The sequence below is a fragment of the Misgurnus anguillicaudatus genome, chromosome 8 (assembly GCF_027580225.2).
Source record: "Misgurnus anguillicaudatus chromosome 8, ASM2758022v2, whole genome shotgun sequence".
Classification (NCBI taxonomy): Eukaryota; Metazoa; Chordata; class Actinopteri; order Cypriniformes; family Cobitidae; genus Misgurnus; species Misgurnus anguillicaudatus.
The window spans coordinates 21,866,085-21,879,536 of NC_073344.2; the positions used below are offsets into that span (position 1 = coordinate 21,866,085).

The window sequence follows — 13,452 nt, forward strand, 5'->3', positions numbered from 1 at the left end:
GGGACACTGGTTCCTCACCAAAAACCCCTTACATTCTTCCCAAAGACTTTTGGATTATCGTAAAAAATAAGCTCTGTGTTTAACAAACGTTTATGACACTTACACGGTTGGTCCAGCAAGATAGTCTTTACAGATAAACACAACTTTTATGAATTTTGAAGGGACACTGAAAGGACACTGAAGGAACACTTGTTCCTCGCCATAAAGCCCATTCATTTTTTCCCATAGACTTTTGGATTATCGCAAAAAATAAACTCTGTGTTTAACAAAAGTTTATGACACTTACACGTTTGGTCCAACAAGATAATCTCTACAAATGAACATAACTTTTATGAATTTTGAAGGGACAATGAATGGACACTGTTTCCTCGCCATAAAGCCCATTCATTTTTCCCATAGACTTTTGAATTTTCACAAAAAATAAGTTTTGTGTTAAACAAAAGTTTATGACACTTGCATGTTTGGTCCAACAAGATAATCTTTACAGATGAACACAACTTTTATGAATTCTGAAGGGACACTGAAGGGACACTGGTTCCTTACCACGAACCCATAAATTTTTCCCATAGACTTTTGGATTATCGTAAAAAATAAGCTCTGTGTTTAACAAAAGTTTATGACACTTACAATTTTTGTGCAAGAAGATAATCTTTACAGATGAACACAACTTTTATGAATTTTGAAGGGACACTGAAGGGACACTGGTTCCTTACCACGAACCCATAAATTTTTCCCATAGACTTTTGGATTATCGTAAAAAATAAGCTCTGTGTTTAACAAAAGTTTATGACACTTACAATTTTTGTGCAAGAAGATAATCTTTACAGATGAACACAACTTTTATGAATTTTGAAGGGACACTGAAGGGACACTGGTTCCTTACCACGAACCCATAAATTTTTCCCATAGACTTTTGGATTATCGTAAAAAATAAGCTCTGTGTTTAACAAAAGTTTATGACACTTACAATTTTTGTGCAAGAGGATAATCTTTACAGATGAACACAACTTTTATGAATTCTGGAGGGACACTGAAGGGACACTGGTTCCTCACCATTAACCCATACATTTTTCCCATAGACTTTTGGATTATCATAAAAAATAAGCTCTGTGTTTAACAAAAGTTTATGACACTTGCGCGTTTTGTCCAACAAGATGATCTTCACAGATGAACACAACTTTTATGAATTTTAACATCTAAATGCATTTACTAGAAATAAAAAGCTAACCTTAAGTGAACTACACAACGGTCTTTAACATCAACATCATTACCACCAAGCTTCAGACACCTCTTTCAAACTTTATTTAACACATTTAAAAACATGTTTCCTTATAAGGAAATACTCTGTGGATGAATTTTTGTTGGGAATTGTGCACGTTAGATTGTTTTTGAGATCTTTATAAGTTTAAAGTCCCTGACAAAGTCTGTATAGTCCCATGTAGCAATGTCAAAGCTTTACAAGTCACAAGTGGAGGTATTACTGGTGTGTTCTATGTCGAAAAATAAAACGTAAAAATATCTTAGGCTTGTGGTAATCCAAGATTTTATTTAAGGCGGTTCACCAAAACCCCATTGAAAAAAACATAGACTTCAGCACATTGGAACCGGAAGTGCTAAAATGCTAACTCGGTTCCAAGTTTTGCCTACAAAAATACATCATCCCTGCGGCACTCTATTCCTGTGGGTTTTACACATGACATTAGAGTTGAATGGACAAATTGTCATGCCCATATTATCCTTCTAAGACAAGGGACCTCATGTATAAAACAGTGCGTAAGATCCTTACTAAAAGTCTGCGTACGCACAAAAGCCAAAAATGGCATACACCAAAAATTATGAAGACTTCTAAAACAAAGCAATGTTCCCTTTATAAATAACAGATCACCTGCAAGTGGGTGATTCTCACGAAACCATTGAAACACCACGGCACTAATGATTTTAGCTGTAAAATGTGTAATATAGTAACATTAAAAAGCATCAGAATTAACACAATACTGTGTTCTACCTTGCACAATGTGTGATTTCAACATAAGAATTTATAATTGTAAATTTTATCTCATTTTCTGCTGAAATTCTCATTACCGCAATGTGTCCGGCTATGTTTGAACATGCGTTATGTTGTAATTTAATCAAATTAACACAAAAATATTTTTAAAAAAAATAAATGGATGTTTTGCTAGACTACTTTAGATGACAGAAAAATTATTTACTGAATATTCATGTATAATAATAATGAAGAAAAATTAGGAAAATGATGTGTCCATGCCTGATGTTCTCATCCTCCGCAACACTTTTTGAGAACAGTTTAAGCACACATACAGAATTTTAATAAAGTTTGATTTTGAGTGACCAAGCACATGAACCAGTTACTTCAAGATGGCTACCAGGCAAGATAATTTTTTTTACAGTTAATTTGAAATATTGTCTTGTCAGAATGCTTACACGACAGTTTGATTATCATTACCGCAACAGATGCTTATTAAATGTTAATTTAATTATTAGAAGCATAATACTTTGATTTTAAATGCACGTGCAGAATCTCCAAATTATGTTCGTTCAGGTTTGTCATGTCATTTTGAAAATATGTCAGTGTTGATGTTTTCTGACTGTTGCGGTAATGAAATTTTTTAGGACTAATTTTTTAAATTATGTTACAAAAAGTGTTAAATGATAAGTAAAAGTTTTTAAATGAATGTTCCCATTTACTCCAGACTTTGTTTTTCAATGTCTGGTGGGAAAAAAAGTAAATTTAAGCAATTTTTACATTTTCATGCTTGACATTTTTAAAACCAAGTTTTCGTGAGAATCACCCAAGTGTGCGTACATGAATCATCCTCAGGTTCTATCCGGCAAGCCCATTCTCCCATCAAGTTTGTTTTTTATAAATCACAACCTTTGCGTGGGAACTGGCGTACGCACGAAATGGGGCTGGAAACGTGCACGCTTTATACATAAGGCCCCTGAGCTTTGTTTTTTTTTTCAGATTTCTTCCAGCTGTTTTGAGTTAGAAAGAACCAATAAATATAATAACCACATATTTTTCTTTGAACAAGAAGCAGTGTAACTGTCTGTATGTTTGTGTAAAACAGGTTCAGTTACACAGAATTAACTATTATGGTGCAAACAACAAAAAATGTGATTTCCACGTATGTGGACACACCAGGTCTAAGGAGACTATCTTTCCCATTTTCTAATATACTTTATATACCTTTAAACACACAAGTAAAACATTCTCGCATACCAGTCTCATCCAAAAATGCACGATATTTAGGAAAGCTTTGCCAAATGACTTGAATAATTTATTTAAAAGGAATTAACTTGTGCCTTGCATGATGGTATGCTAAGTTGCATGATGGTATTAGATACCTCCTGTCAAGTGACCAGATTGTGTTACTAAAACCGTAATATTTGGTACCACCATAAAAGGTTATCTGTGATTTCTTTTTGCTGTTTGAAACCGTTCTAATATAGTGTAGATAACAGATTATCACAGTCACTTACAGTGTCCATGGGGTCAATGCTTTCCTCTCCTCCAGTGGCCAGTGTGCTGAGAGACGCCGTGTCATCGCTCTCCACTGCCTCCAGGAGAGCATCACTTTTCCTCTTGCCCTTCTTCCTCTTCTCCGGTGGCATGGCACCCTGATCTCTGCAGAACACAGCAGCACATGCTCTTAAAATTCATTTTACCCACTCCTAATTCATCCTACCAGCTCCTGTATAGCTTGACAAATCTCAGATGAAACCACACAAAGTACCGTTTGACTGACAGGTAGGACATGTTGTTCTGGGCATATGCTTCCCAGTTGTATGTGGACAATTGGAAGTAGCCAAATTTCAATGGAGCAGCACTTGAATGTGTGTCATATTAGTTTTTGGTTTTAAATAGTGGGTAGGAGCCACAAGAAGTATGGAAGTCCAAAAAGACCAGCTGGGTAATGAGGTGTGTTTTGGACCCCGCAATTCATCTCACCACAGAATCAAGCTATGTATCTAGCAAGCCTTCTCTGGTCAAGCCCTATCATTAGGTTAACCAGGTTACACCACCACCAAACAAACACTAACCAGCATAAACCACCTTAAATTTATACACATCCAACATGCTTTTTTAGAATTCTAATGGAGTTAATGAGGGGGGCAGCCATAATGGCATTGCTATGTGGTTGCTCACAGGCTTGGCCGCTGCTTCGATACAAATCTATTTTTGCTCACATTAACGTACAGCACATCACTTAAAAATTCCAATTAAAAGACTACAAACACAAGTTTAGTGGCCTGATTACAATGTAAAAAAGGTGAAAACCCGTTATGTGCTTATCCAACCTGTCCAAAAGCGATATGGAGCCCATGGTGTCAAATGAGCAATCTTTAATTTTCCAATTCTCGGATAATCTTCAACCCGAAGTAGGGATGTTCACATTGACCGTTTAACCGTTAACCGAAGGTAAGAATTTATGACCAATTAACGTTATCAGTTAAAAGAAAAAAATATTATTCACTTTTCTATCTTTAATTTGTGAATTTCCTGTAAATGACACAAATTATTGCTGCCCTGACGGTCTTATAAAGTAATCATTTGTATGAGAAATCATTTGTATGCGTGTTTGGAAGCTGAACGGAGACGCGCGCGTGTCCGCGCAAGATGACGCGGTCCGTCTCGGTCTCGCGCACATCCGGACAGACGTTCACTGATGGCCTCTGACCCTGACCATAAACATCTCTCTTTTTGCACAAACGGAGAAACACGACGCAAAAGCAAAACTTTCTGAAAAGCGCCCTGCTTTATGACCACTGTGGTAGACGAAACAGAGACAATCTGCCCTTTTTGGATATTAATCCTCTGGACTGATCGCGTGCTTTTTAATAAGGTAATGTTGCGCGAATATCTGATAATGTATGAATCCTGGTTCGGTTGTTGATCTATCGCTGCTGTTTGCACGTTCAAATTAAATGTTTTGTTTTTACTAGTTCAGACAACCGTCAACTGTATTTTTACTCAATGACAATTTCATATTAAAATCTTATAAGTTAACGGTTAATGTTCGGTTCAGAAGCTACGGTTGTCGGTCGGGAAAATTAACGGATATGAGCATCCCTAACGCGAAGCAAAGCGAAAAGTTTGTTTGAACTGTGATATAATGCACCTAAACAGATGAGATTTACTTAAACTAACTGCATTGTCAGGTTGTTCTTATGAGAAATAACTTCCGCTAAATAAAACTAGTTTGCTATCAAGATGTCTCTTGGCGTTACCAGAAGCTAGTTATTTTCGTTTATAAAGTTTTAAATGTGGATATTTTTACAACAAAACGGCGCAGATTACCCTCAGAAGGTCTTTTTTTTATTATCGTGGAGCTGTTTGGATTTATTTTGTGAAGGATGGATGCACATTTTTTTGGCATTGAGGGTCGTGGACCCCGTGACTTTACATTTGATTTGCTGAAAGATCGGAAACATTTTCTAAAATAACTGAAAGTGTGTTCGTCTGAAAAATGATGGACATATGCATCTCAAACGGCTTTGGGGTTGAGTAAATCATGGGGTTAATATCATTTTTGGCCAAACTATCCCTTTAAGTGCTCCTGTACAGCATTGCATTAACAGTGCAAGGTCATGGGTTCGAACCCAGGGAACACGCATACTGATGTAAAAATGTATAACTTGCAAAGCATCCGCCAAACACATAAATGTTAAAATAATGTAAATATTAACCTAGACGGTGAAATGATGGGTATTGCTTGCTGGGAAGTGTGCAACATATAAATATTGTTTTCTTTTCTTGTTTTTAACAATTCATTTATCTTAAAACTGTAAATGAGGAAAGATAAAAATGCATTTAAATCATGTGCGTTTTAGGAATACTTTATGCTTATTTACCGACATTCAAGTCATTCCAAACTTAAACTTACTTTGGCTTCCTCCCTCTTTTCGAGGGTGGATGTGTTGTAGCGTTCTTGGCCTGCGTTTTCACCTTCACTTCTTGACCTTTCTTGCCCTTTTTGATCTCCTTTTTAGCTTGCACCTCCTTCTTCTTGTGAACCTTTCGTTCCTTCGGGGCCTTTGACTTTCTCGGAAGAAGCTCCTTTGCCTCTTTTTGCTCCTTCCTCTTTGGTTTAACGTCGCCGCGTCCATCTTTCGGCCACTCCGGCGCTTTCTTCTCTTTTTTCCTACGTTTCTTCTTCACTCTGGACCCGCCCCCTCCATCGTCCTCTTCGCTGTTGATTGGCGAGGGCGACGGGCAGAGACCCGGGCTGGCGGTCGCGGACCCCGCCTCCCGTAACCCGGAGTGCTTTGGGTGAGCCATGCAGTGATTGGGCGGGCCTCCGATGATTCGTAACTGGTCTTTGCCCAAGTGCCCGATGGGAAATGTAGTTTGTGCGTTTTGGTCAGAGGCATGCGAGGCAGCGGCGGATGGAGTGTGCTTTAGTACGTGGGTGGCAGACATCTGGAAAAACAACAAAGTTTGCTTAGAAGTCAACAAAAGATCATTTAAATTAAACACTATTCTTGCTGTTTTGGCTGTTTTGACCAGACAGACCACTTCACAAACATACTCAGCTTTAAAGTACAGATGTTTACACTTAGCATTGACGTTTTTCTTGCATCTGTGTTACTTGATTTGTCTAAATCGTCCTTTGAGGGATTGCGCTATATCCCAGTTATATATGGGTTCGATACCAGGGTACACACATACTGATAAAATGTAGAGCTTGAATACACTTTCAAGACCATTTGGATAAAAGCGTGTCAAATGGAAATCGTACAATGGCCCATTTTAAACCACAAAGAATAAACAAAATCTTGGTGACATATTATGCATTCACAAAAAGAATCATGTATGATGTCAAAATACATTTTAGGACACATTAAAAACACTTCTTTTACTTACAAAAATATGACTGTACATAAAACAAGCACAAAACACAGTGGCCTGTACAGAGCTCTTTGTGTTTGTAGTACATTTAGCCCAGCGCATCTCGTTCGGCACAGTGTGTTTATTTTTAACCGAGCCAAGTATTGCAGCACACATGTGGAACAGGATGCGCATGTGCACGCACCCCGGCAGAGCATGCGACTGCAGGCAGGTATGGGGATAATGTCAATGAATCATGCGCTTTCCGAAGCAAGCCGGCTGGAATCAGGGCCGTTGTCATGGCAACAGGCTCGGGACCAAGCTGCGGGAAGCGGCAACGTAAACACGCAGTCTCCGCTGTAACCCTTTCCTCTACCGTGTCTAAAAAGCATCAACCTCATTGTTCCCTTAACGCAACATAAGCAATGTCTACAGGGGCAGAGGCATGAACTGCGTTTTTAACTTTGCCACACGGAGACAGGAAGTATAAACATCTTAGCTGCTGTAACTTCCTGTAACTGTCCTTTTCCCTTTCTATTTTTTTCCTTTTCTGTCTGTGTCATATGAATACGTACACAAACACATACAAAAGCAAGCATACGTTCTTTTGTATATTCTGCAGACGATTCCCATGATGTGCCGCAATATGCATGCGTGCCAGGCAAATCTGCCAGCTGTAAACACAGACACACACACACACACATATGCTGCAATCAAATTCCCTATGAATCAATACCAACTCCCAAACACGACAGCTGCAGTTCAGTCAATGCGAAAAATCTACAGTAAAAATCTAAACGCACCTTTCTTAGATGTGCCCCTTAAGACACGCACTCACAACTTCCCTTCTCTAACATGTATCCACAATATCTGTACAATGAGCCAATAAAAAAATTATTACATGATTATTACAATGATTATGGACTTAAAATTATTGTTTGAGAGACACTGGCTATGTTTACATGCTCAATCTGACTGAATTTAAGTAGATTCCAGGTAACAACAATACAGGTTTAATTTTCTAATTAAAATGTTTGTTTACATGTACATTATCCGAACCAAACGTCTGCGCAAGCGCACAGCCAGGGTTGCCAGATTCGTGTATCAAAACCAGCCCAATGGACATTCAAAACTAGCCCAAAAGTATCCCAATGTCTTTTCACAGCCTAAATACCAATAATAACTAATAAACAATATCCTTTCATCTTTAAAGCAACACCAAAGAGTTTTTTTTTACCTTAAAATAACATTTCCAAAAAAGGTTCAGTCGTTCATCCACTCGAAACAGGGTGAACGACACTTTCACATTTGCTTTGCAGCCCTCTATCGGCCAAAACCGCACTAAAGAAGTTTCTAACCGTCGGGTAGCGGTCCTGTAGTTCAAGTGAAAACTACAAAAACTTGCTTTACTGAACTCCGCCAAAAAGCAGAGGACTTTGCAACGCAGCGCAAAGCATCTCTCGTTGAGTTTACACTTTAACTCTGAATAAATGTCGGCTGGCTTTATGCTATTTAGGGTCGGGGTGCTCAGATTTTGATCAGTACATAAAGCAAAAGTGTGTTTACAAGATGCTAAGCTGCTACAATTTGTGGGTCTTTAACAGGGGGTCCGGGACCCCTTGTGGGTCCCTGGTGATATTCGCAGGGGTCCTCTGAATGTTGTCTGAATTTAAAATATTTTTAAAAATTACGCAACAAATGCATTAATAGGCTAATAATAAAAATTAAAATTAAAATAAGTTAATCTGACCTAAAAATATAAGTTACACAACTCAAATACACAATCATTCTTTTGAGTCAAAAAGGTTTTACGGCAACCAGGTAACTTTTTTAAATTAAACCAACAAATCCTTTGTTACAGTGAATGTGACTGTGTATACCAAAATGATTATTTTAATGCATTTATTTTTTTAACGTAACCATCATAACAAAGTATGTAAATCCAGTTTTAATATGATACATGTAAAGGGAGTACTTGCTCCTCCTCTTTATCCATTAAGGGGTCCTTGAAAAGGTTAAACACCTCTGCTTTAAAGGCGGGGTGCATGATTTTTGAAAAACACTTTGGAAAAGGGAGTCAGGCCGACTACCAAAACACACTTGTAGCCAATCAGCAGTAAGGGGCGTGTCTACTAACCAACACTGTTGCCTGGGTTGGGTATGTGTGGGCGGGGTCGGTGTCGGGGAGGGCATTCGCGGGCTGTGCCCCCCTACACAGTTTTTATTAATTTAATATATATCAAGAATAATTAAAATAAATTAAACATTTAATATTTCATGACTTTTAATGTAATCAAATGAGGAAAACATTGTTGATAAATGTTTTTTTTATTAAAATAGACCAGTTTCTCTGATTGGTTGTATTGCGGCGTATCATGCGTCTTTAGTATATTAATGTGACTTGATATTAGCAACGTGTTTTTTTGCGGCATTTTATGGGTCGTGTAAAATATGGAAATTACAACATTTAGAACTAACCAGCACCGGCAGTTCCATCTGACTTCATGCAAACACAGATTGGCTCAAACTCGGAGATTAGAGGTCGAGGCGGAATTTTCAAATCTACAAGACACTGTTTTAAGGAAGTTTATTGTTTGCACAGGCCGCCTTCAGCTTTTTTAAAGGTAAGTTAGCGTTGTTTTAATTTACGTAAGCCTAAATGTGAAGTGTGGCTATAGACCGTTAACAGCATTGCGACGTGATTATGGTAGTGATTAGTTTGTGATCTTCTGCACTTTATACGGGAATTGAGCAGACAGCCTGTACCAGTTGTATGAGTATGTGCTTGCACTGTATTGGTTGTTTTAATGCCTTGTTTTTGCAAGTTATTGTTGCTAATTCGACATCCAAAGCACCAGCTCTAAAGCTCTAAAGTTCTTAAGTAGCACCAAAACATTGCTGGTCTAGATTTAAGAACTACTTTAATCATATTCTTGATTGCAACATCCATTTATTTCTATTGCGTCGAGATGCCAATATAGGTAAGCGAAGTCATGGCCATTTACAGCGTTTATATAAATTACGTTGAGCTGCACATACACGTTGGATTCGCTGCGTTTGGATGCCAATGTTAGGGCTGGGTGATATGGTCAAAATTTCTATCGCCAGTATACTTCTTAATTTCCATTGATACAATATAAATCCAATAACGATATGAATGTTAAATAAACCATTGGGATAAACAACAAAGAATGCCCACAACGAATGTCTATACCTACAAACTTCTTTCTTGATGCAAACTAACCCGAACCCTTTTCGTACTTGTGAGTGGCAGCTCTTTTATGGGCAAACACTTTAAAGTCCCAACCAGAGTAATTGATCGCATAGTAACAATGATATGATTTGACGCGAGGTACGGATGAGCTATTTAAATCCAATCAGGCAGTCCAGTTTCCCCGCGTCCCATAGAGCACCGCTCATGGTTGCTTAGCTACACAACATGCCACAGTAGCGCATTTTGGAAGGAAGAAGCACCTTGACCCGCGTTTAACACACGTTTTTAGACGTGACAAGCGAACAGCCACGGGACACTGTAATGTATATCGAAATATCGGAAATGTGTTTAGAAACCTTATTACCGTATTTGAAAAATATATACAGAGAAAAAATATAAATATTGAATTATTGTCCAGCCCTAGTCAATGTAGGCACGCAAAGCTATTGACCATTTATAATAATGCAACATCCAACATTGTTGATGGTGTGTTTGTGTTTGGCGCTGCCATGCTAACATTGCTGGGAAAGATGAGACGTATACAGTGACGTAAGACTTGGCTCTGTAATGGCTCTCTCTCTCTCTCTGGCCCATGGAAAGGCAAACCAGTTTTTAGAGGGATCACCTGCTGAACCAACTTTAAACCAGCAACAGCACTAGCTCTGAACAAGTACCCGGTTTATTATGGTGGAAAGGGGGCAGAACCATGTTTGGTTCCCCAAAAAACCTTTAAGTCAGCTTTTGTAGACTTTTGTAGTTCCCCAAACAACCAAACAAGTCAGCTCATGTTTGGTTCCCTAAAGAACCTTGAAGTCAGCTTTTGTAGACTTTTGTAGTTCACCAAAGAATCAAGTCAGCTCATGTTTGGTTCCCCAAAAAACCTTTAAGTCAGCTTTTGTAGACTTTTGTAGTTCACCAATGAACCAAACAAGTCAGCTCATGTTGGTTTCCCAAAGAACCTTTAAGTCCGCTTTTGTAGACTTTTGTAGTTCACCAATGAACCAAACAAGTCAGCTCATGTTGGTTTCCCAAAGAATCTTTAAGTCAGCTTTTGTAGACTTTTGTAGTTTCCCAAAGAACCAAACAAGTCAGCTCATGTTTGGCTCCCCAAAGAACCTTTAAGTCAGCTTTTGTAGACTTTTGTAGTTCACCAATGAACCAAACAAGTCAGCTCATGTTGGTTTCCCAAAGAATCTTTAAGTCAGCTTTTGTAGACTTTTGTAGTTTCCCAAAAAACCAAACAAGTCAGCTCATGTTTGGCTCCCCAAAGAACCTTTAAGTCCGCTTTTGTAGACTTTTGTAGTTTCCCAAAGAACCAAACAAGTCAGCTCATGTTTGGCTCCCCAAAGAATCTTTAAGTCAGCTTTTGTAGACTTTTGTAGTTCACCAAAGAACCAAACAAGTCAGCTCATGTTTGGCTCCCCAAAGAACCTTTAAGTCAGCTTTTGTAGACTTTTGTAGTTCACCAAAGAACCAAACAAGTCAGCTCATGTTGGTTTCCCAAAGAACCTTTAAGTCAGCTTTTGTAGACTTTTGTAGTTTCCCAAAAAACCAAACAAGTCAGCTCATGTTTGGCTCCCCAAAGAACCTTTAAGTCCGCTTTTGTAGACTTTTGTAGTTTCCCAAAGAACCAAACAAGTCAGCTCATGTTTGGCTCCCCAAAGAATCTTTAAGTCAGCTTTTGTAGACTTTTGTAGTTCACCAAAGAACCAAACAAGTCAGCTCATGTTTGGCTCCCCAAAGAACCTTTAAGTCAGCTTTTGTAGACTTTTGTAGTTCACCAAAGAACCAAACAAGTCAGCTCATGTTTGGTTCCCCAAAGAACCTTTAAGTCAGCTTTTGTAGACTTTTGTAGTTTCCCAAAAAACCAAACAAGTCAGCTCATGTTTGGCTCCCCAAAGAACCTTTAAGTCCGCTTTTGTAGACTTTTGTAGTTTCCCAAAGAACCAAACAAGTCAGCTCATGTTTGGCTCCCCAAAGAATCTTTAAGTCAGCTTTTGTAGACTTTTGTAGTTCACCAAAGAACCAAACAAGTCAGCTCATGTTTGGCTCCCCAAAGAACCTTTAAGTCAGCTTTTGTAGACTTTTGTAGTTCACCAAAGAACCAAACAAGTCAGCTCATGTTTGGTTCCCCAAAGAACCTTTAAGTCAGCTTTTGTAGACTTTTGTAGTTCACCAAAGAACCAAACAAGTCAGCTCATGTTTGGCTCCCCAAAGAACCTTTAAGTCAGCTTTTGTAGACTTTTGTAGTTCACCAAAGAACCAAACAAGTCAGCTCATGTTGGTTTCCCAAAGAACCTTTAAGTCAGCTTTTGTAGACTTTTGTAGTTCACCAATGAACCAAACAAGTCAGCTCATGTTGGTTTCCCAAAGAACCTTTAAGTCAGCTTTTGTAGTACATTTTTTTCGGCATAAAGAACATTTTGTTCTTCAGAAGGTTCTATGGATGTTAAAGTATGGAACCATACAACTTGACAAAAACCCTTTAGGGAAACTTTAATTTTAAGTGTGACAACTGAGCACTTGATGGCCAAAAAGCCTCTTCAATATCACAAGGGTAAAGTGTTTCAAATCTTTGCCAGTTAGCGTACAGCATGTCTGTGTTTATACTAAACATGCAGAAACCTAGCAATTACATCCAGAAAAATCTCTCAACGAACTTAAACGTAGAGCATCCACTTCCTTTTTAAAAGCTTCAACATAATTTAAAGCAATCAAACTCGGCAGGTTTAAGTCTGTAGATTGACGGTTTTTAGTAGGCCTCATTGTAAAGCTGTCCAGGGCCTTTAGGCAACCAGACTTTAATTCACTTGTCTAACAGAAAGGGAATAGAGCAATCTCTTACAAACCAGCCTAATTTAGAGTTTCACGCCACTGAAATTCAAATCTAAATGCAGGTCATTTGCATGAGAGTGATATGAAACAACCAGAGAACTGGAGGTGAATCTGATTGTATGCACGCATGCTCTTTGGACTTACACTGAAGATAAAAAAATCTAAAATAAGGAAAAGAGACTTTTAAGACTTTTAAGTCCAGAACTTTATAATAACTGAAAGTCCTGTGTAGCACAAAAATGAGAAATGTGTGAGAGAATCGTGATCTCATTTCCCACTGAGAAAAACTGTGATTCGCATTTGAGCAAGAATCATGCAGCCCTAGTACACATTGAATATCCATGCACCTAAAATTGTTTGCATACACCAACGAACATCACATACCACAGAACTTCATCTTGTCCACGTTAACTTTAAGCTAACTCCAATGCAATGTAGAGAAAGTAGGGCTGCACGATTAATCGTTTTTTAAACCGAAATCGCGATATGAATTGATGCGATTTTCGAATCGCAAGAGCTGCGATTATTTCGATTCAAAACTATCAAATAACAA

At 38.3% G+C, this 13,452-nt stretch overlaps 1 protein-coding gene across 5 annotated transcripts in view; it reads right to left on the reverse strand.

The window, feature by feature from the left end:
- The window catches only part of chd6 (chromodomain helicase DNA binding protein 6), a 64,517-nt gene that overhangs the window by 39,751 nt on the left and 11,314 nt on the right, over positions 1-13,452 (reverse strand). For all 5 annotated transcript variants that reach the window (XM_073870475.1, XM_073870472.1, XM_073870473.1 and 2 more), the window contains 2 exons: positions 5,907-6,442; positions 3,502-3,646 (listed from right to left, as the gene is read on the reverse strand). In XM_073870475.1, coding sequence (XP_073726576.1) covers positions 3,502-3,646; positions 5,907-6,442 — 681 coding nt within the window. The remainder of the gene's footprint in view (positions 1-3,501; positions 3,647-5,906; positions 6,443-13,452) is intronic.